Source organism: Podarcis bocagei (genome assembly GCF_964188305.1).
Source record: "Podarcis bocagei genome assembly, chromosome: 18".
NCBI lineage: Eukaryota > Metazoa > Chordata > Lepidosauria > Squamata > Lacertidae > Podarcis > Podarcis bocagei.
Window position 1 is genome coordinate 5,218,634 of NC_138144.1, and position 23,372 is coordinate 5,242,005.

The 23,372-nt window shown below is 46.6% G+C and overlaps 1 protein-coding gene across 4 annotated transcripts in view; it reads right to left on the reverse strand.

Moving 5' to 3' along the window:
• ACSBG2 (acyl-CoA synthetase bubblegum family member 2) overlaps positions 1-23,372 on the reverse strand; it is a gene marked incomplete at its 5' end in the record, with an annotated part of 56,068 nt that overhangs the window by 19,451 nt on the left and 13,245 nt on the right. For 3 of the 4 annotated variants that reach the window (XM_081177726.1, XM_081177725.1, XM_081177724.1), the window contains 5 exons: positions 2,706-2,786; positions 4,589-4,709; positions 8,859-8,947; positions 11,542-11,777; positions 15,104-15,174. In XM_081177726.1, the coding sequence (XP_081033852.1) occupies positions 2,706-2,786; positions 4,589-4,709; positions 8,859-8,947; positions 11,542-11,777; positions 15,104-15,174 (598 nt within the window). Of the gene's footprint in view, positions 1-2,705; positions 2,787-4,588; positions 4,710-8,858; positions 8,948-11,541; positions 11,778-15,103; positions 15,175-17,289; positions 17,528-23,372 lie in introns of those variants that run through there. The other variant, XM_081177727.1, reaches the window with a different exon arrangement.

Below are 23,372 nucleotides of genomic sequence, written 5' to 3' on the forward strand. Positions count from 1 at the left end.
ACCCATCCCCTTTCCTTTACCAAAAGACAGAACCACAGAAGGGAAGAACTTGATTAAGAAGGGTCTACATTTCTATTTATTCTATTTATTTAAACAAGATTTAAACAAGGTGATTCGAGCATGTAACACCAATTCCAGCCCAACTGCACTGGCTGCCAGTGAGTTTCTGGGTCCAGTCCGAAGTGCTGGTGTTGACCTATAAAGCAGTGGCATAGCGTGGGGGGTGCAGGGGGGGCCGGCCGCACAGGGCGCAACATCTGGGGGTTAGGGTTAGGGGGCGCAAATTACTTGCCTTGCCCCGGGTGCTGACAACCCACGCTACGCCACTGCTATAAAGTCTTACATGGCTCAGGACCGCATGAGGGCGGGGTGATACATCAATATATCATCCCAAACCGGTTTGAAGTCCATATCATGATATTGGTTTCTTAATTTATGACCTGGCAGTATACCGTAATCGCCTGAATATAAGCCTCACTTTTTTTTCCCTTTCAAATTCCAACAGTGAAAAGTTAAAGCGCGGCTTAAATTCGCGACCTGACAAAAATGGGCTTTTACGATATTGCTGCTGAAACATATATACAGTAAAATGGAACAGGTGTGAGTGCCTGCGGAATTTAAGGGAGCGGGTTATATTCAGGTATTTTCCTTTTCTTTCTTTTTTAAATCAGTTTTTATTAGTTTTCATACATATATCATACATTATTCAACTTAACGATATAATCGTTTTATGAATTCCCCTCTCTTCCTTGGCTTCCCCCCATTTCCATTTCTGGTTTGTAAAACCACTTTTTGCATTCTGCTGTTTATATATAGTAGTATATTATTACATTGTTCTCTTTCTTGTTCTCTCTAGTTACATTATATATGTTTATTTAAACCCTGCCAAGGAGTCCATACTTTACACGGTTGCTGCAAATATGTTACAAAAGGTTCCCATTCTTTTCCAAAATCACTATTATCTTTTCCACACAATTTATCTGTCAATTTTGCTAATTCTGCATATTCCATCAACTTTTCATGCCACTGTTCTTTGGATGGTATTTCTCCCGTCTTCCAGTTTTGTGCTATTAAAATTCTTGCTGCTGTCGTCGCATACATAAATAGTACAGTGGTGCCCCGCAAGACGAATGCCTCGCAAGACGGAAAACTTGCTAGACGAAAGCGTTTCCGTTTTGGAGGTGCTTCGCAAAACGAATTTCCTATGGGCTTGCTTCGCAAGACGACAATGTCTTGCGAGTTCCTGCTGGTTTTTCCCCCTTTCCCCCCCTTTTTCTAAGCCGCTAAGCCGCTTATCAGCTGATCCGATCAGCAGATAAGCCGCTAAAAGCCGCTAATAGCGCTAATCCGCTAATCCGTCAATGGGCTTGCTTCGCAAGACGAAAAAACCGCTAGACGACGAGAATCACAGAACGGATTCTTTTCGTCTTGCGAGGCACCACTGTATCCTCAATTCTTTCTTCACATCTTGTCCTAAAATACTCAACAGAAAATACCCGAATTTTCTGTTGGATATTCGGGTACCCCCCCCCCTGAATTTTAAAGGTGCGGCTTATATTCGAGCCAATACGGTATTGTGAATCAGGGTGTGTGTTTGTGTGAGTGCTATGCAAAAATCACGATGCAGGGAAAATGTGATGCTTCCTCATTGTTCCAGACATTGTGATATATCGGTATATTGTGATGTATAGCTGGCAATAATATCACAAAGTTGAAAACCAGTTCAAAACCTTGGGAAATTGTTATGAATTGGAAGAAAAAAAACACTTAAATGTACTTTCCCTACTCCACGCCCCCCCCCCCCAGTCCTTTCTGTTGGCGATAATTCAGACTTATTGCCTCCATCAAAGCTTATTCCCAGGTGTCAGAAAAGGTTATTTATGGATGCAACAACTGTGGCCTGTGTGTTTTGTTAGCCCAAAAATGGGGAAAAGAGCGAGGTCCCAACCGAAGAAGATTGGCAACTTAATTTGACAGAATATGCACAACTTGCAGACTTAACATATAGAATAAGAGAATATACGTTTAGAGTGTATTGGAAAACATTCATTGAATAGATGGGAAATAATTGTGTACAGGTGAAAATGCTGGCAGCATTAAGATAAATTCAACAGTGTAAATAAGCTTTGATGGAGGCAATAATGGAAAATTGATTGGTACAGTTGTACCTTGGTTGTCGAACGCCCTGGAACTTGTACGTTTCGGCTCCCGAACGATCAAAAACCAGAAGTGAGTGTTCCGGTTTTTGAACCATTTTCAGAAGCCAAACGTCCAGCGCTGACGCTCCTGCAGCCAATTGGAAGCTGCGCCTTGGTTTTCAAACAGTTCCGGAAGCCGAACAGACTCGAACGCCTTCTGTTCGAGAACCAAGGTACGACTATCGTTTTTGTAAAATATTCAGGGATTTAAGATACGCAAAATGAACCACGGAAAGAGAAGAGGGGAAGTCACAGATATCTTAAGGATGTAAAAATGTTTATTTGAAATGGTAAAACAGAAAAAAATATATAAGGAAAGGAAAGCAGATATTGCTAGTCACCTGGGTAAGGGAAATGCTGGAGAAGACAGTGCCAAGCAAGGTTTCAAAACAGAAAAAAGGGAGAAAGAAGTTGCTGGGAAGTTGGTGATTCCAACTCTCGAACTCAATGAAGCACTCAGGGGAGGTTTAGAGAAGGAGGAACGGAAGGAAAAGAGGAGATACTCACAGTGTACAGATTTGGCCTTTTCTCCTTGAGGTCTTCGCCATACTGGATGATTGCCTTCACAAGAGGCAACTGGCTCTTAACCTAGAGCAAGAAAGACAACAGGAACTGAGAGGGGGACCTCAGAGGTCATCCATCCCAGCCCTCTAACTCAATGCAGCAATCCCACAGCTTTGCAATCATTTCCACGAAGAAATCCCTGTGCTCTGATGGCTCAATACACTACAGTGGTACCTTGGTTCTCAAACGCCTTGGTTCTCAAACGCCGAAAACCCAGAAGTAAGTGTTCCGGTTTTCAAACGTTTTTCGGAAGCCGAACATCCGATGCGGCTGTCGGCTATTGTTTCCGGGGCGCCTGCACCAATCAGAAGCCGCGCCTTGGTTTCCAAACATTTCGGAAGTCAAATGGACTTCTGGAATGGAATAAGTTTGGCGCTTTTGTTTTTGCTATTTATTTTACGTTTTTGTGGCATTTTCAGTTCATTTGTCTTCGTGACTGTGTGGAACCCAGTTCAGCTACTGATTGTGTGACTGTGGAAATGGATAAAAGCCCCCCATACAAACCATGACTATCATCAGCGCAGGTAAAAATAAAATAAAAAAATATTATTTTTATAATCTACAATACTGCCTTATTTATTTTATAATGCAGTACAGTGGTGCCTCGGGTTAAGTACTTAATTCGTTCCGGAGGTCCGTACTTAACCTGAAACTGTTCTTAACCTGAAGCACCACTTTAGCTAATGGGGCCTCCCGCTGCTGCCGCGCCACCGGAGCACGGTTTTTGTTCTCATCCTGAAGCAAAGTTCTTAACCTAAGGTACTATTTCTGGGTTAGCGGAGTCTGTAACCTGAAGCGTATGTAACCTGAAGCATATGTAACCCGAGGTACCACTGTACCTTGATTATTGCTTTCATTTTATAGATCAATGGTCTCGTTAGATAGTTAAATTCATATTAAATTGCAGTTTTAGGGGTTGTTTTCAAAAGTCTGGAACCGATCAATCTGTTTTGCATTGCTTTCTATGGGAAAGTGTGCCTTGGTTTTGGAACGGACTTCCGGAACAGGTTAAGTTTGAGAACCGAGGTACCACTGTAAATGCAACTTAATGTTGTGATTGCAGTTTCCCTCGACACGGTAGCGTTTTAGGAGTCTAATTTCAACCTGGGTTACCGAATCTGGGCTTTCATAGAATCATAGAGTTGGAAGAGACCACAAGGGCCATCGAGTCCAACCCCCTGCTAAGCAGGAAACACCATCAGAGCACTCCTGACATATGGTTGTCAAGCCTCTGCTTAAAGACCTCCAAAGAAGGAGACTCCATCACACTCCTTGGCAGCAAATTCCACTGTCAAACAGCTCTTACTGTCAGGAAGTTCTTCCTAATGTTTAGGTGGAATCTTCTTTCTTGTAGTTTGGATCCATTGCTCCGTGTCCGCTTCTCTGGAGCAGCAGAAAACAACCTTTCTCCCTCCTCTATGTGACATCCTTTTATATATTTGAACATGGCTATCATATCACCCCTTAACCTCCTCTTCTCCAGGCTAAACATGCCCAGCTCCCTTAGCCGTTCCTCATAAGGCATCGTTTCCAGGCCTTTGACCATTTTGGTTGCCCTCCTCTGGACACGTTCCAGTTTGTCAGTGTCCTTCTTGAACTGTGGTGCCCAGAACTGGACACAGTACTCCAGGTGAGGTCTGACCAGAGCAGAATACAGTGGCACGATTACTTCCCTTGATCTAGATGCTATACTCCTATTGATGCAGCCCCCTTTACGGCCCTAAAAGTATAATTCCACAAGCTAGCGTACACCCGAACACTCAAATGCCCACAGGACTGAAGCAAAGCCAAGCACGCGCAAGCCACAGCCCACGACCCCACGTCACCTCCAAGATTTTCTGAAGTTGCCGGTCGTTCTCCACCACGATGATATTGGCTCCGCAGTTCTCTGCGACGTACTGGCAGGCCTCCGGGGAGTTGGTTGTGTAAATGCCAACAGCAAAACCTCTGCGTGTGTGGGGGAAAAAAGAGAAATCATGTAATCCGGGTGCAACAGACATCTGAGATGTGGTTTGAACACAGAGGAACCAGGCTGCAAACTTGGCCACAGACCAAAGCTCTCGGCCCTCTTTCCCAGCCCTCCAAATGACGAGCAACAGGCGGTTTTGAACATTTTTTAAAAAGTAAAGGTACCCCTGCCCGTACGGGCCAGTCGTGACCGACTCTAGGGTTGTGCGCCCATCTCACTTAAGAGGCCGGGGGCCAGCGCTGTCCGGAGACAATTCCGGGTCACGTGGCCAGCGTGACAAGCTGCATCTGGCGAGCCAGCGCAGCACACGGAACGCCATTTACCTTCCCGCTGGTAAGCGGTCCCTATTTATCTACTTGCACTTAGGGGTGCTTTCGAACTGCTAGGTGGGCAGGAGCTGGGGCCGAAAGACGGGAGCTCACCCCGCCGCTGGGATTCGAACCGCCGACCATACGATCGGCAAGTCCTAGGCACTGAGGTTTTACCCACAGCACCACCCGCGTCCCTGCTTGAACATTTTTGGGGGTGCACAATTCAAAAGCTTCCTTCTGAGGTTGTTCTGGAGTGCTGCAAGCAGTGCTGAATTTACGTATAAGCTAAACAAGCTATGTGGGATGCGGGTGGCGCTGTGGGTTAAACCACAGAGCCTAGGACTTGCCAATCAGAAGGTCGGTGGTTCAAATCCCAGCGATGGGGTGAGCACCCGTTGCTCAGTCCCTCCTCCTGCCAACCTAGTTGTTCAAAAGCACATCAAAGTGCAAGTAGATAAATAGGTGCCGCTTTGGGCAGGAAGGTAAACGGCGTTTCCGTGCGCTGCTCTGGTTCGCCAGAAGCGGCTTAGTCCTGCTGGCCACATGACCCGGAAGCTGTACACCGGCTCCCTCGGCCAGTAAAGCAAGATGAGCACCGCAACCCCAGAGTCGGTCACGACTGGACCTAATGGTCAGGGGTCCCTTTACCTTTACCTTTACCTTTACTTTAAACAAGCTATAGCTTAGGGCCCCCCAAAAAATGTAAAGGGGGGAAAAAAGTGGATGTACATTTCCAAAATGTAAGATTAAAAAACAATTATCATTTCATGTTATTGCAAGTTTCTAGACTGAGACTAGACTATGAGCCTTTGTAAATTGTTTTTCTAAAGGAACTTTTGTTATTGCCAAATGCCAATGTGTTTGCATTATTAAGTTTGTTACGAATAAAAAAATCATTTAGAGCTTAATTATTTCACTCTTCATGTACTTCTTAATTTTATTTCACTATTAATATACTTAATTGTATTTCAGTTCAACAATTCCTTTGATTAAATACATATTCCGTTATGTGCAAATGGCTCTAGATATTATTAGGTCCATAAATTGTTGTTTCATCGTTTAGTCGTGTCCGACTCTTCGTGACCCCCTGGACCAGAGCACGCCAGGCACTCCTGTCTTCCACTGCCTCCATAAATTACCATAGAGCATATATTCAACACAAAAAACAGCGACAATTTGCTGTTGACAAAGGACAGCTGGACATATAAGGGGCCCCGTTACCTTCAGTAAATTAGGGCCTCATCAAACCTAAATCCGGCCCTGGCTGCAAGGATTTAAATGGAGAGTTTTTGAGGATTTAAACAGAGACTCCTGCTTTTCACTCAGGTACCGGGTTTAATTCCAGATGTCTCCAGGTAAGGCTGGAAAAGGCATTGATCTGGAGGCGGTTGGAGGATGGATGGCGGCTAACAGATTGTGGTTGAATCCTGACAAGACAGAAGTACAGTGGTACCTCGCAAGATGAATGCCTCGCAAGACGAAAGAGTTTTCCGTTTTTTGAGTCGTTCTGCAAGACGAATTTCCCTATGGGCTTGCTTCGCAAGACAAAACGTCTTGCGAGTTCTTGTGAGTTTGTTTCCTTTTTCTTAAAGCCGCTAAGCCGTTAATAGCCGCTAAGCCGCCAATAGCCGTGCTTCGCAAGACGAAAAAACCGCAAGACGAAGAGACTCGTGGAACGGATTAATTTGGTCTTGCGAGGCACCACTGTACTGTTTCTGGGGGATAGGAGGCGGGCAGGTGTGGAGGACTCCCTGGTCCTGAATGGGGTAACTGTGCCCCTGAAGGACCAGATGCGCAGCCTGGGAGTCATTTTGGACTCACAGCTGTCCATGGAGGCACAGGTCAATTCTGCGTCCAGGGCAGCTGTCTACCAACTCCATCTGGTACGCAGGATGAGACCCTATCTGCCCGCAGACTGTCTGGCCAGAGTGGTGCATGCTCTAGTTATCTCCCGCTTGGACTACTGCAATGCGCTCTACGTGGGGCTACCTTTGAAGGTGACCCAGAAACTACAACTAATCCAGAATGCGGCAGCTAGACTGGTAACTGGGAGCGGCTGCTGAGACCATATAACACCGGTCTTGAAAGACCTACATTGGCTCCCAGTATGTTTCCGAGCACAATTCAAAGTGTTGGTGCTGACCTCGAAAGCCCTAAACGGCCTCGGTCCAGTAGACCTGAAGGAGCGTCTCCACCCCCATCGTTCTGCCCAGACTCTGAGGTCCAGCACCGAGGGCCTTCTGGCGGTTCCCACACTGCGAGAAGCCAAGTTACAGGGAACCAGGCAGAGGGCCTTCTTGGTAGTGGCACCCTCCCTGTGGAACGCCCTCCCACCAGATGTCAAAAAGAGAACAACAACTACCAGACTTTTAGAAGACATCTGAAGGCAGCCCTGTTTAGGGAAGCTTTTAATGTTTGATGTATCACAGTATTTTAATATTCTTTTGGAAGCCGCCCAGAGTGGCTGGGGAAACCCAGCCAGATGGGCGGGGTATGTACAAACAAACAATAATAATAATAATAATAATAATAATAATAATAATAATAATAATAATAATAATTCCTTACTCTGAAACCCCCAGAGCACTGCTGCAAGTCGGCTTAAGCAGCAATGATCGACAGGTGGACTACTGTGGTCTGGTCTCAGCGCAAAGCATGTTATTTCAGTGAACTGCCCTGAAACCTGGTCTTCCCAAAAGGAATGCTACAAATTTAGTTGGGCATCCCAAGTGGCCCATCTTAAGGCAGCGGGCATCCTTCGACGGGCCAAGGGATTAGAAGCAAGTAGGTTTCTCAAGTTGATGGGATCATGCCATCAAATGGCAACAATGGCCGGACAAATCAGAAATCAGGAAGACCCAAACTTTAATAAGGAATGGGGGGGGGGGGCTATAATCCAGGCATAGGCAAACTCGGCCCTCCAGATGTTTTGGGACTACAACTCCCACCATCCCTGACCACTGGTCCTGTTAGCTAGGGATGATGGGAGTTGTAGTCCCAAAACATCTGGAGGGCTGAGTTTGCCTATGCCTGTCTTAAAAACCACTGTAAACAGCTAAAACCGTTCGTGGGATTGGAATAAGTTTAATGGTGAATTTTGGGTATCATGGAGATGTAAAAGATTTGGATTGTATTATAAAAGTTCAAGCTATGGTTTCCCCAGTAGTGATGTATGGAATTGAGAGCTGGACCATAAAGAAGGCCGATCGCCGAAGAATGGATGCTTTTGAATTCTGGTGCTGGAGGAGACTCTGGAGAGTCCCATGGACTGCAAGAAGATCAAACCTCTCCATTCTTAAGGAAATCAGCCCTGAGTGCTCACTGGAAGGACAGATCCTGAAGCTGAGGCTCCAAGACTTTGGCCACCTCATGAGAAGAGAAGACTCCCTGGAAAAGACCCTGATGTTGGGAAAGATGGAGGGCACAAGGAGAAGGGGAGGACAGAGGACGAGATGGTGGGACAGTGTTCTCGAAGCTACCAGCATGAGTCTGACCAAACTGCGGGAGGCAGTGGAAGACAGGAGTGCCTGGCGTGCTCTGGTCCAGGGGGTCACGAAGAGTCAGACACGACTAAACGACTAAACAACAACAACAATAAAAGATGCAGGAGGAAGCGATTAACAATAGGACCCACAAAGGGGAAGAGGGAAGCTCTGGAGATTCTATGCAACCTTTTTTATTGTATGTTGATACGTGACTTTCAAAGTTTAATTTGAAAAACCAAATAAATAAATTTGCAACAAAAGAAAAGAAACAGCGAGCGGGTTCCGGTCCAGTTTGGAGTTACGCTTCCTTTTTCGGAACGGTCAAACTCACCCAGCCAGAATCGCTCCTATGTCCGCTATGAACCATTCGGCAGAATTGAATCCCAGGATGCCAACCCCGTGAAAGCGTTCAAGGCCCAACTGCAACATAAAGAGGAGAGACTCGGGTAAGAAGGCATCTTCCAAAATGCACCCATTTTGGGGGCAAAGATGTTTAGGAAGGAAAATAACAGTTGCTGGAGATGTAAGGAAAAGGAAGGAACATTTTATCATATGTGGTGGGAATGCAGATGCATTAAAGAGAGTGGGAAATGATATACAATGAATTGAAAAAAATGTTCAAAATGAATTTGGTTCAACATCCTGAAACCTTTTTGGTAGGTATCTCAAATCAAGAGCCACCAAAAGGAAAATGGACATTATTTATGCTACAACAGCAGCAAGAATCTTGATTGCACAATACTGGAAGACGGAAGAAATACCATCAAAGGAACAATGGGAAGAAAAACGGATGAACTATGCAGAATTGGCTAAGCTAACAGACAAACTACAAGAGAAGGACAAAATCGACGAAACAACAGTCCAAAGGCTATTCATCAGGAAATAAAGATTTGTTTTAAGTTTTTCATGTGTACTAAAACTCAGTCTGAGGTTTTTTGTTTTTTTTTAAACCACATCAAAATTTTAACCTTTGGACTATAATGTAACTTAAATAGAAAACTATCTTTAGAAAGATTTTTCCTCCCAAAGCATTTTATTTTAAAAATCCAATTTAAATTTTAAAAATCCTTTTTTAAAAAATATCATTGATTTTTATCCACCTTGCAATGAACTGGAAAAAAAAATGTTTGAGATAACTTTTGTTAAAAAAACAGAAGGCTTTTTGTTAGGAATTGTAGGTGCAGAGATACCGAAGGAACTGAAAAGACTGTTTATGTTCTCTACAACAGCTCCAAGGATGCTTCTTGCCCAGAGTTGGAAAGACAACAAAATATCTACTAGGATGGACTGGCATATGAAATTACTGGACTACGCAGAGATGGCAAGACTAACCAGGAAAACCAGAAACCAGGAAGATCAAAACTTCAATAAAGAATGGGACAAATCTATATTATATTTGAAAGACCACTGTAAAAACTTGAACTCTTTGGAAGGTTTTAAGTAACTCTTGCAACGTTACACAGATTTCGGATACAGTGGAGGATTGTAAATTAGATGGACTAATACGCAGTTTTTGAAAAACAGTTATTCAAAGAACCCACGGAAGGGAGGAGGGAAGTCTTCAGGTATGGAAGAATCTTGTGTAATTTCTATTACTTGTGATTATGAGTGTGAACCGAGTTGTAAAATCAAATAAAAATTATACACAGAAAAGAGAATATACGGTTTCTGCCCTCAAAAGGGGCCGCCCATTTGCGGTGGCTTAAATATGCTGTAAGAGCAATTGTATTATTTATAAAATAAATTATAATATAGTATAGTATAGTATGGGACGCGGGTGGCGCTGTGAGTAAAACCTCAGCACCTAGGGCTTGCCGATCGCATGGTCGGCGGTTCGAATCCCCACAGCAGGGTGAGCTCCCGTCTTTCGGTCCCAGCTCCTGCCCACCTAGCAGTTCGAAAGCACACTTAAGTGCAAGTAGATAAATAGGTACCGCTTTATAGCAGGAAGGTAAACGGCGTTTCCGTGTGCTGCTCTGGTGCCGGCTCGCCAGAGCAGCTTCGTCACACTGGCCACGTGACCCAGAAGTGTCTCCGGACAGCGCTGGCCCCCGGCCTCTTAAGTGAGATGGGCGCACAACCCTAGAGTCGGACACGACTGGCCCATACGGGCAGGGGTACCTTTACCTTTTTTAGTATAGTAATGCAATGCAATGCAATGTATATACAGTCATACCTTTTGTTACGTTTGCTTCAGGTTAAATCGTTTCAGGTTGTGTCCTGCGGTGACCCGGAAGTACCGGAAAGGGTTACTTCCGGGTTTCGCCGCTTACGCATGCGCATGTGCAGACACTCACGCGCATGCGCAGAAGCAGCGAATCGCAACGTGCGCATGCGCAGATGTGGGTTGCATTCTGCTCATGTTGCAAACAGGGCTCCGGAACGGATCCCGTCCGCATCCAGAGGTACTACTGTATAATATAATATATATAAGATATACAGGTGAAACTCGAAAAATTAGAATATCATGGAAAAGTTCATTGATTTCAGGAATTCAACTTGCATGGTAAAACTAATATATGAGATCGACTCGTGACATGCAAAGCGAGATGTGCTTCTACTTCTCAGAGGTCCAATCTTGCTCGCTTTGCAATCCTTGTTTTGCTGATTTCCTTGAACATTCTAATTTTCTGAGATGGTTAATTTGGGGTTTTCACCAGCTGTACGCCATGATCATGGCAATGATAACAAATCAAGGCTTGACATATCTCGCTTTGCATGTCACGAGCCTGTCTCATATATTAGTTTCACCTTTCAAGCCGAATTCCTGAAATCAAGGAACTTTCCCACAATATTCTAATTTTTCGAGTTTCACCTGTAAAATAATGTGGCTGGGTTTCCCCCAACTAAACCGAGATTGGGAAGGATCTAGGTCCCAAATTCCCAGAGAGTTGGGCAAGCTTTTGGCCATGTATCTGTCTCTTAGCCAGGCCTACCGCGCAGGGTCCCTGTGAAGGTCAAGGGAAGAAGATGGGGGTCAAAAAGAGCTGCCTTGTCCCCACGGACCCCCGAACCTTTAGAAAGCTCTTGGCAGCTCCCCGGCACTCCTGATAGTACTCCTTGAAGGTGAGCTTGGTCCACCTGCCATCTTTCTTGGAAGACAGGGCAGGATAGTCGCCAAATTGACTGACGGAGTTCAGAAGAAGTTCGTGGACGGTGATGGGGGTCTCGCAACCGATTCCGCTTTCATCCATCCTCAGGAGGACTTCCCCATCCCTCTTTGAGGTCCAGAGTCCTACAGAAGGCGGAGCTGGGGTGTCCATGGGAGAGAGAACAAGATGGGGGGGACAGGGGCCATAAAAAAGTCTTAAATGGGCAGCCTAATAATAATAATAATAATAATAATAATAATAATAATAGTAATAATAATATCTTTATTGTCATTGCCCCCTTCGGGGACAATGAAATTACTTGACTGCTCCATAAAAACACTACTTAAACAATACAGTATAATACAGCAAGGGAGGTTAGATGACTTTCAAAGTCTGGGCTTCCCATTCAGGGCCGAGATCGCTCTGGAGAAGAAGCTGTTCTTAAGACGGCTCGTTCTTGTCTTCATCGTCCTGTATCTCCGTCCCGACGGCAGGAGCTCGAAGAGACAGTGACCAGGATGCGATGGATCTTTTACTATGTCCAGTGCCTTCCTATGGCACCTTGTGGCATAAATCTGCTCTAAGGTGGAGAGTGGGCAGCCAACAATGCTCTCTGCTGCCTTAACAACCCTGCACAACCCCATCCTGTCCCGGGCAGTACAGCTTCCGTACCACACACATAAGCCATAAGTGAGCACGCTCTCAATGGCACAGTGATAGAAGGCAAGCAGCAGTTTCTGCGGAAGATGGTTTTTCCTTAGTGTAAGTCCTCCAAGCATTAAAACGGGCATCGTAGGAATACTGGCCAACGGATCATCAACTGTTCTTACTTGCGGATTTTTATATACAGTGGTACCTTGGTTCTCAAACTTAGCGTATATTTTGCTCTATAAGACTCACTTTTTCCCTCCTAAAAAGCAAGGGGAAACGTGTGTGCGTCTTATGGAGCGAATGCAGGCTGCGCAGCTATCCCAGAAGCCAGAACAGCAAGAGGGATTGCTGCTTTCGCTGCGCAGCGATCCCTCTTGCTGTTCTGGCTTCTGAGATTCAGAATATTTTTTTTATTGTTTTCCTCCTCCAAAAACTAGGTGCCTCTTGTGGTCTGGTGCGTCTTATAGAGCGAAAAATACGGTAATCCGTTCCGGAAGTCCGCTCTAAAACCAAAGCGTTCTAAAACCGAGGCACGCTTTCCCAAAGAAAGTAATGCAAAACGGATTAATCTGTGCCAGACTTTTAAAAACAACCCCTAAAGCAGCAATTTGACATGAATTTTGCTTTCTAACAAGACCACTGATCCCTAAAATGAAAGCAATAAACAATGTGCTGCAGCCACACAACCCATCAGTAGCTGAACTGGGTTCCACATAGTCACAAAGAAAGAGCCGCCAAAACAAAAATGCAAAATAAATAGCGAAAACAGACAGTCCTGAGCGTAATACTCAAAACGGAGCATGTTTGGCTTCCGAAAAAGTTTGCAAACTGGAACACTTACTTCCGGGTTTGAAGTGTTTGGGTTCCAAGTTGTTGAGTACCGAGGTGTTTGATAACCAAGGTAAAAAGGTAAAGGTAAAGGGACCCCCTGACCATTAGGTCCAGTCGTGACCGACTCTGGGGTTGCGGCGCTCATCTCGCTTTATTGGCCGAGGGAGCCGGCGTACAGCTTCCGGGTCATGTGGCCAGCATGACTAAGCCGCTTCTGGCGAACCAGAGCAGCACACGGAAACGCCGTTTACCTTCCTGCCAGAGCAGTACCTATTGATCTACTAGCACTTTGACGTGCTTTCGAACTGCTAGGTGGGCAGGAGTAGGGACCGAGCAACGGGAGCTCACCCAGTCGTGGGGATTCGAACCGCCAACCTTCTGATTGGCAAGTCCTAGGCTCTGTGGTTTAACCCACAGCGCCACCCGCGTCCAAGGTACCACTGTATTATTATTATTATCAATTTCATTTCTATGCCACTTTGTTTTTAAGGTGGAAAAAAAAATCTCAAATCGGTTTGCATTCTACAGGAAGAGATCAAATGAAACATTCCAAAATAAAACATGACAGGAAAAAACCAGATATACTACGCAAAGCAACGTAACCAACAGGAAACCATCAAGGCGTTATCTTAAAGGTTTCAAAACCAATCATTACTAAAGGAGGTCAAATACGGGACGTGCATTTTACAGGCCTAGTTCTGGAGTTACTTCTTATTACCTGTTTTGTTATTTTGGAAATGTTCCCGGAGCACTGATACGCAACGGTCCCAAATATTACAGGACAAATCTAAAAGACCCCACGTGCCTTCTGAAAGGGCTACAGCCACCCCTGGGGTTAAGTGTTGGACTCCTTCAACGTCTTGTTGCTCAGGGACCTCAAGGACGCCAGTGCGAATCCTGCCGGTGTGAGGATTTGCCCTTTCAGATCTCTCTCTCTCTCGCTCACACATCAGTGACGTAGCAAGGGTTGCTGGTGCCTGGGGTGGGGAAAGGGTTTCGGTCCCCTGGTGGACTGGGCAGCTGGGCTGGAGCTACACGCTGGGGGGCGGGGGCACGTAGCATGAACAACATGGCGGGTCTGGGGGACTCCCTGCTCCTGAATGGGGTAACTGTCCCCCTGAAGGACCAGGTGCGCAGCCTAGGAGTCATTTTGGAGTCACTGCTCTCCATGGAGGCACAGGTCAAATCTGTGTCCAGGGCAGCTGCCTACCAGCTCTATCTGGTATGCAGGATGAGACCCTACCTGCCCGCAGACTGTCTCGCCAGAGTGGTGCATGCTCTGGTTATCTCCCGCTTGGACTGCTGCAATGCGCTCTACGTGGGGCTACCTTTGAAGGTGACCTGGAAACTGCAATTAATCCAGAATGCGGCAGCTAGACTGGTGACTGGGAGTGGCCGCCGGGACCACATAACACCGGTCTTGAAAGACCTACATTGGCTCCCAGTACGTTTCCGAGCACCATTCAAAGTGTCAGTGCTGACCTTTAAAGCCCTAAACGGCCTCAGTCCCCTATACCTGAAGGAGCGTCTCCACCCCCATCATTCAGCCCGGACACTGAGGTCCAGCTCTGAGGGCCTTCTGGCGGTTCCCTCACTGCGAGAAGTGAGGTTCCAGGGAACCAGACAGAGGGCCTTCTCGGTGGTGGCACCCGCCCTCCCTTCAGATGTGAAGGAAATAAGCAGCTATCCTATCTTTAAAAGACATCTGAAGGCAGCCCTGTTTAGGGAAGTTTTTAATATTTAATGCTGTACTGTTTTTAACACTTGATTGGAAGCCACCCAGAGTGGCTGGGGAGACTCAGCCGGATGGGCCGGGTATAAATATATATTATTATTATTATTATTATTATTATTATTATTATTATTATTATTATTATTATTAGGATGATTCTTGAATGTTCCCCGGATGCCTGGATGTGCCCCTCTCAGAATTCTGCACCCACGTCACTGTCTCAAACGTTCCCCAACATGCAAACAAAAACCACCAGCAACTTTTGCCTACCTTTGGACCGGAACATCTCTGCCGCCGGCGAATCTGCTTCTTCCGCTGGTTCTGGGTGGTGGTTTTCAACGCTGCGGAGGGAACGAGACAAGACAGGTCACTGCAGCAATGCGACCCAAAGCAGATTAAGTTGTTTTTCACCGCAACCCCCAGACGGTATCCCCCCAACCCCGGGGCACTCTATTTAACCTTCCACAAAAGACGGATTTCAGGCACGGTCCTCTGTGTTGGAGGATGCCATTCTGCCAAAAAAAAAAAAAAGCAAAGCAGAGAGATTTGATCTAATTCACTGATAGCGATCAGGACCCACAACCTCCCCAATCTAGTTTCTAGAAGCAAAGCAGCAATATAAACAAGCCTGGCAAATCTTCAAAAAGGTGTGTATGTGTGTGTTTAAGTCAAAGGAACCAATAAGCTTCCTTTCATACTTTTTTTTTAAAAAAGCCAGGCTGCATCCAGGAGGCAACCGCCTTCAACATTAAAATAATAATTTATTGGTTGCCATTAATTTGGTTTAAACTGATTTTATAATGAATTGATTTTAGAATGCTGTATTATTTTACTGTTGTTAGCTGCTCTGAGCCGGGCTTCGGCTAGGGAGGGCGGGATCTAAATAAAAATTATTATTGTTATTATTATTAATACCCCACCCATCTGGCTGGGTTTCCCCAGCCACCCTGGGAGACCCCCAACAAAATATTAAAAATACAATAGCCTGTTAAACATTAAAAGCTTCCTTGAACAGGGCTGCCTTCAGATGTCTTCTAAAAGTCTGGTAGTAGTTGTTCTCTTTGACATCTGGTGGGAGGGCGTTCCACAGGGCGGGTGCCACTACCAAGAAGGCCCTCTGCCTGGTTCCCTGTAGCCTCACTTCTCGCAATGAGGGAACCACCAGAAGGCCCTCGGTGCTGGACCTCAGTGTCCGGGCAGAACAATGGGGGTGGAGACGCTCCCCCAGGTAAATTAAATAAATAAATAAATAAATAAATAAATAAATAAATAAATAAATAAATAAATAAATAAATAAATAAATAAATAAATAAATAAATATGTAGGTTAAATAAATAATTAAAATTATATTAAAAAATATTATTTTATCTGGCTAGGCCTCCCCAGCCACTCTGGGCGGCTTCCAACAGGATATTAGTAAAGGTAAAGGGACCCCAGACCATTAGGTCCAGTCGTGGCCGACTCTGGGGTTGCGGCGCTCATCTCGCTTTATTGGCCGAGGGAGCCGGCGTACAGCTTCCGGGTCATGTGGCCAGCAGGACTAAGCCGCTTCTGGCGAACCAGAGCAGCGCACGGAAACATCGTTTACCTTCCTGCTGGAGCGGTACCTATTGATCTCCTTGCACTTTGATGTGCTTTTGAACTGCTAGGTGGGCAGGAGCAGGGACCTAGCAACAGGAGCTCACCCTGTCGCGGGGATTCGAACCGCCGACCTTCTGATCGGCAAGCCCAAGAGGCGCTGTGGTTTAACCCGCAGCGCCACCTGCGTCCCCTAACAGGATATTAAACACACAATAAAACATCATTTGCATACGTTGCAAAGCTACAGCAACTAGCTGCCACACAGCTCAGGTTTTGCAAAGCCACCCCTTTTGCATGACCCAAGGTCCAGAGGAGGGCAACCAAAATGGTCAAAGGCCTGGAAACGATGCCTTATGAGGAACGGCTAAGGGAGCTGGGCATGTTTAGCCTGGAGAAGAGGAGGTTAAAGGGTGATATGATAGCCATGTTCAAATATATAAAAGGATGTCACATAGAGGAGGGAGAAAGGTTGTTTTCTGCTGCTCCAGAGAAGCGGACACGGAGCAATGGATCCAAACTACAAGAAAGAAGATTCCCCCTAAACATTAGGAAGAACTTCCTGACAGTAAGAGCTGTTCGACAGTGGAATTTGCTGCCAAGGAGTGTGGTGGAGTCTCCTTCTTTGGAGGTCTTTAAGCAGAGGCTTGACAACCGTATGTCAGGAGTGCTCTGATGGTGTTTCCTGCTTGGCAGGGGGTTGGACTCGATGGCCCTTGGGGTCTCTTCCAACTCTATGATTCTATGATTCTAAGCTGCGCGTGTTGCAAAAGAAAACCATCTTGCACAGACAATGATGCGTCAACCTGTGCATGCAAAAGAAACCAGGGCGGGGGGAGATTGAGAGACTGAGCACCCGTTTTTAGCCACAGACGCACCCTGCCTCCTCGCTGCTCCCGACTCTCCAAACCGGAAGCTGGGTGATGTTCTGCCTTCAAGCGCCTTCTTCCCATGTCAATGTGGCATTATTATTTTTTCTCTTTCAGGCTGCAGGGAGGGAACAAGTGCCGGGGGGGGGATTTCCTCCCTCCGTTCTGGTGGTCCTGGCACCGGCCTTTGCAAAACTTGTCCCCTCCCCTGCCCGCTCCCCCCAGGGTGTTTCTCCGGCAGAGATCTTCCGGCCACTGCAGGCCAAAGGGGAGACCCCCCCCCCTTCTAGAACGCCGCGCTTGTGATGTCGCCGCCAGAACTACAGCCTTATGCGCATCCCAGGGTTCCAGACTTCGTGGGTCCTGCGGCAAAGCCGACCTAGAGGTGTGGTCCAAAGCCGCAAGGCAACACATTCGAGAGCAGGGACCGATTGGCGAAACGGGAGCATGCATCGCCGGAGAGAGCAGTGGCGTAGCGTGGGTTGTCAGCACCCGGGGCAAGGCAAGTAATTTGCGCCCCTAACCCGTGGATTTGCGCCCCCTAACCCTAACCCCCAGATGTTGCGCCCGGTGCGGCCGGCCCCCCCTGCACCCCCCACGCTACGCCACTGGGAGAGAGGGTACCAGCAAACGTAAGGTAGTCGTGTCCTGACATAGCTCACGTCGGTAAAGCGCGAGCCTGTTATGTACTGAAGTTCTCACCCTGGGCCAGCAGGGGGATACTGTAGATAGTTATGCAAATTAAGGGATCGAAAGTGACGTTCAGTGATTGGATAGTTTTAGAAAATTGTTACAGTTACGTTGTACTGGAGCTCTATATAAGCAGGCTGACTGAACTCTTCAGTTCAGTTCAGTTCTGTCCTGGCCTGTGAATAAACAAGAGCGGTTGAAGAATCGCTGTGTCGTCTGATATGTTCACCCACAACTTAACAGAGCCACCCTCTGTCAGGGGCGAGGGTTCAAGACCCACGTTGTGCGAGTGTCTGGAGGCGGTTGGAGGATGGATGGTGGCTAACAGATGGAGGTTGAATCCTGTCAAAACAAGGGGTCAGCAAACTTTTCCAGCAGGGGGCTGGTCCACCGTCCCTCAGACCACGTGGTGGGCCAGACTAGATTTTGGGGGTGGGGGAAATGAACAAATTCCTATGCCCCACAAATAACCCAGAGATGCATTTTAAATAAAATTCTACTCTTGTAAAAACACGCTGATTCCCAGACCGTCCGCGGGCCGGATTGAGAAGGCGATTGGGCCGGATCTGGCCCCTAGGCCTTAGGTTGCCTACCCTTGGTCAAGACGGAACTATAGTGGATGCTTGGGTTGTGAACATAATGCGCGTTCTCAACCTTCAGCAGCGCGTCTGCACACGGGTTGCGATTTGGTTCTTCTGCGCAAAGCATGATTTAGCGCTTCTGCCGAAGCCATACCCAGAAGTAACCTGTTTCAGTACTTCCGGGTTTTGGCAGTCTGTAACCTGCCAGGTGGCGCTGTAGGTTAAACCACAGAGCCTAGGACTTGCCGATCAAAAGGTTGGCAGTTCGAATCCCCGTGACGGGGTGAGCTCCCGTTGCTCGGTCCCTGCTCCTGCCAACCTAGCAGTTCGAAAGCATATAGTGCAAGTAGATAAATAGGTCCCGCTCCGGCGGGAAGGTAAACAGCGTTTCTGTGCACTGCTCTGGTTCACCAGAAGCGGCTTAGTCCTGCTGGCCACATGACCCGGAAGCTGTACGCCGGCTCCCTCGGCCAATAAAGCGAGATGAGTGTCACAACCCCAGAGTCGGCCACAACTGGACCTAATGGTCAGGGGTCCCTTTACCTTTACCTTTAACCTGAAAAAACACAACCTGAAGCATCTGTAACCCGAGGTATCACTGTACTGTTTTTTTGGGTTGGAGTGGGCAGGTGTGGAGGACTCCCTGGTCCTGAATGGGGTGACTATGCCCCTGAAGGACCAGGTGCGCAGCCTGGGGGTCATTTTGGACTCACAGCTGTCCATTGAGGCGCAGGTCAGTTCTGTGTCCATGGCAGCTGTCTACCAGCTCCATCTGGTGCGCAGGATGAGACCCTACCTGCCTGTGCACTGTCTTGCCAGAGTGGTGCATGCTCTGGTTATCTCCTGCTTGGACTACTGCAATGTGCTCTTACACGGGGCTGCCTTGGAAGGTGACCCAGAAACTACAACGAATCCAGAATGTGGCAGTAGTCCCAGGAAGAATGTATACAAAAATTTACGGAATATGCAGAAATGGTGAAACTTACTGGAAGAATAAGATATCAATATAAACTTTTTATAAAAGAATGGAAATGGTTTTTTGAGTATTTACAGATAAATCGTAAGCAGATGAGAACATTGGCAGTATCATTGCTATAACCTGCAGTTTCGTAATATATATTTAAAGAACATGAATAAATGAACAAATTAAGTAAATCTGGATATGCAGAAGATATTGAAAATAAATTTAAGGAACCACAGAAAGAGGGGGAAGGAAGTCCATTTTGAAATGTCAAAATGAGTGTAGAATTAGTGAAACGTATAAACCTGAAAAGTATAAATCAAAAAATTATACATGTAAAAAAAGCACTGGAGAACCAAGTTTGGGAAAGTGAGCTAGGAGGACCAATTGGCTTGACGTTCCACGAAGCAGCCTTCCTGTGTTCCGAAGTAAAACCATTATTTCCACCCACCCATTCTGTGCCTTCCCACCATCATCTGACAAAATTGACCCTGTCCCACAAATAGCTCAAAGCCACAAAAATGTCGCTGAAGGTTTTCAAGTAGGACAAGATTCCTTTGTTGCCTTCATCAGTCCCTCAGATCTCAAGAGAAGGGAACATTGAGAAATTGAGCGGATTTATGGTGCGGTGAGGAGGAAAAAGGCTGGCCAACTTTTTCCAAGATGGCGCAGACACCAAGAGCACGCAAGCTTCCTGGAAAATGTTGATTGAACCCTAGCAGAACAAGAACATGGTTAAGTCTTGCTTCTTGGGATTGAAAGAATTCTCTCCTCCTTAAAAGATGAATGGACCGTGTCACCATGAAGAAAAAGGTTGGAACAGGCAAATATGTCCTTGGATAAAGGGACTTTTCTTCTTTAAGTTCTCAAAGTTCTAAACCGAGCTCAAAGTTGTCCTCTGAACGAGCCCAATGAAAATCGATCACCATCAGTCCATCCTTTGAAAAAATAAGACTTTAGAGCTGTCTTGCCCAGAAATGGCAACTAGACATTCCTTTTTGGTGACTGTAACCTTGTTTTAAGGAGACATTTGGTGTCTAGCTTATATATACAGTGGTACCTTGGGTTACAGATGCTTCAGGTTACGTACGCTTTGGGTTGCAGACTCCGCTAACCCAGAAATAGTGCTTCAGTTTAAGAACTTTGCTTCAGGATGAGAACAGCGGCGAGGCGGCAGCAGGAGGCCCCACTAGCTAAAGTGGTGCTTCAGGTTAAGAACAGTTTCAGGTTAAGAACAGACCTCCGGAATGAATTAAGTACTTAGGTAATTAGGTACCACTGTATATAAGTTTTGAAAAGTAATAATAATTTATAATTCATACCCCACCTGCCACTCTGGGCAGCTCCCAACAAAATATTAAAAATACAATACAACATCAAACATTAAAAGCTTCCCTAAACAGGGCTGCCTTCAGATGTCTTCTGAAAGTCAGATAGTTGTTTATTTCCTTGACATCTGATGGGAGGGCATTCCACAGGGAGGGCGCCACTACCAAGAAGGCCCTCCGCCTGGTTCCCTGTAACCTCACTTCTCGCAGGGAGGGAACCGCCAGAAGACCCTTGGAGCTGGACCTCAGTGTCTGGGCTAGAAAATGGGGGTGGAGACCCTCCTTCAGGTCTACCGGGCCGAGGCTGTTTAGGGCTTTAAAGGTCAGCACCAACATTTTGAATTGTGCTTGAAAACGTCCTGGGAGCCAATGTAGGTCTTTCAGGACCGGTGTTATATGGTCTCAGCGGCCGCTCCCAGTCACTAGTCTAGCTGCCGCATTCTGGATTAGTTGTAGTTTCCGGGTCACCTTCAAAGGGAGCCCCACGCAGAGCGCATTGCAGTAGTCCAAGTGAGAGATAACCAGAGCATGCACCACTCTGGCCAGACAGTCTGCGGACAGGGAGGGTCTCATCCTGCGTACTAGGTGGAGCTAACACAGGTTCCAGGGTCTATGTCTCCTTTTGGGATTGAGGCACAGTGGAGAGTGTCTTATCTTTAGTATATATGGTTTCTTGACACATATATACAACCTGAGCCTAAGATAGAGGCACTCACGGCATTAGAACCCCAAAAAGGTATTGCTTCTCCCATAGCCACAGCCTGGGATTCCACCCAAAATCAGGCATGGCTCGGTTTCTCTGCTTCAACTCTGGCTTTTGTTTTTCCAAAGCACCTGCTAGCCGGGGGCTCCCAATTGACTTCTGGCACAGAGCCCAGTTCCTTTGTTACCTTAATGACCCATACCTAGGCCATTCCCAATTAACTTGTCTGATTGCTCCAGCGATTGGCTCATTGTTGTTTCGGGGAATTAAAAGACACTCAGGCATAGAGACTAACCGCAACCGCCACCCAGCAAACGTACAACAATATTTAAGATTGCTTGTTTGGAAACCCAACTTCAGTAATCCGAGTACCGGGAGTTTGTCCTGAGTGCGCCATGGCTACGGACACTCGCTTAGAAGAAACGTGATCATAGAATCACAGACTTGGGGGGTCATCTAGTCGAATGCCCTGCAAGGCAGGAACGCCTCAGATAAAGCATCCATGACAAATGTCCAACTAACCTCTGCTTAAAAATCTCCAGGGAAGGCGAGTCCACAGCCTCCTGAGAGAGACCGTTCCACTGTGATTGTGGAGGGCGTGTGTGCCCAAAATCACACAAACCTGAGCTACGTACACTTCTTAAGGCAAGGGGGAAGACATCTCAAAAACCTCCCAACGAGAACCGAGCATGCTGAATTGTCACAGAACATTTACAGTGGTGCCTCGCAAGACGAAATTAATCCGTTCCGCGAGTCTCTTCGTCTTGCGGTTTTTTCGTCTTGCGAAGCACGGCTATTAGCGGCTTAGCTGCTATTAGCGGCTTAGCGGCTATTAACGGCTATTAGCGGCTATTAACGGCTTAGTGGCTTTAAGAAAAAGGAAACAAACTCGCAGGAACTCGCAAGACGTTTCGTCTTGCGAAGCAAGCCCATGGGGAAATTCGTCTTGCGGAACGACTCAAAAAACGGAAAGCTCTTTCGTCTAGCGAGTTTTTCGTCTTGCGAGGCTTTCGTCTTGCGGGGCACCACTGTATAGCTAAAGCCTCTCTAGATCACCTTCAAGGGCAGTCAAACTCTGGTAACCTCAAGGTTAGATTACTGCAATGCGTAGGGCTGCCTCGGAAGACGGTTCGGAAACTTCAGCCGGTGCAGAATTCAGCGGACAGGTTGCTCACCGGACGGCAAGACGGTTTGGGCGTATTGCACCAATCCTGGTCCGACTGCACTGGCTACAAATTAGTTACTGGACCTAATTCAAAGTGCTGGTTCTGACCTATAAAGCCTTAAATGGATCACAATACCTCAAGGACTGCCTCTTTCTGTATGAACCTACCCGGACCGTGAGATCATCTTCAGAGGCCCTCCTTCGTGTGCCCTCTCCTCAAGAGGTGCGGAGGGTGGCAACACGAGAACGGGGCCTTCTCTGCAGTGCCCCCCCCCCGTCGGTGGAATGCTCTCCCCAAGGAAGTTCGCCTGACACCTTCATTATACACCTTTAGGCGCCAGGCAAAAACGTTTCATTTAAACGGGCCTTTGGTTGATCCAATTTACATCCTATGCCCTTTTAAAATGTGGTGGTTTTTTAGGATAAAAGATTATCCAATTTGTTGATATCAGACAGAAGCAGAATCTCATTAGGTGTTAAGAATGCCTTATGAGGAACGGCTAAGGGAGCTGGGCATGTTTAGCCTGGAGAAGAGGAGGTTAAGGGGTGATATGATAGCCATGTTCAAATATATAAAAGGATGTCACATAGAGGAGGGAGAAAGGTTGTTTTCTGCTGCTCCAGAGAAGCGGACACGGAGCAATGGATCCAAACTACAAGAAAG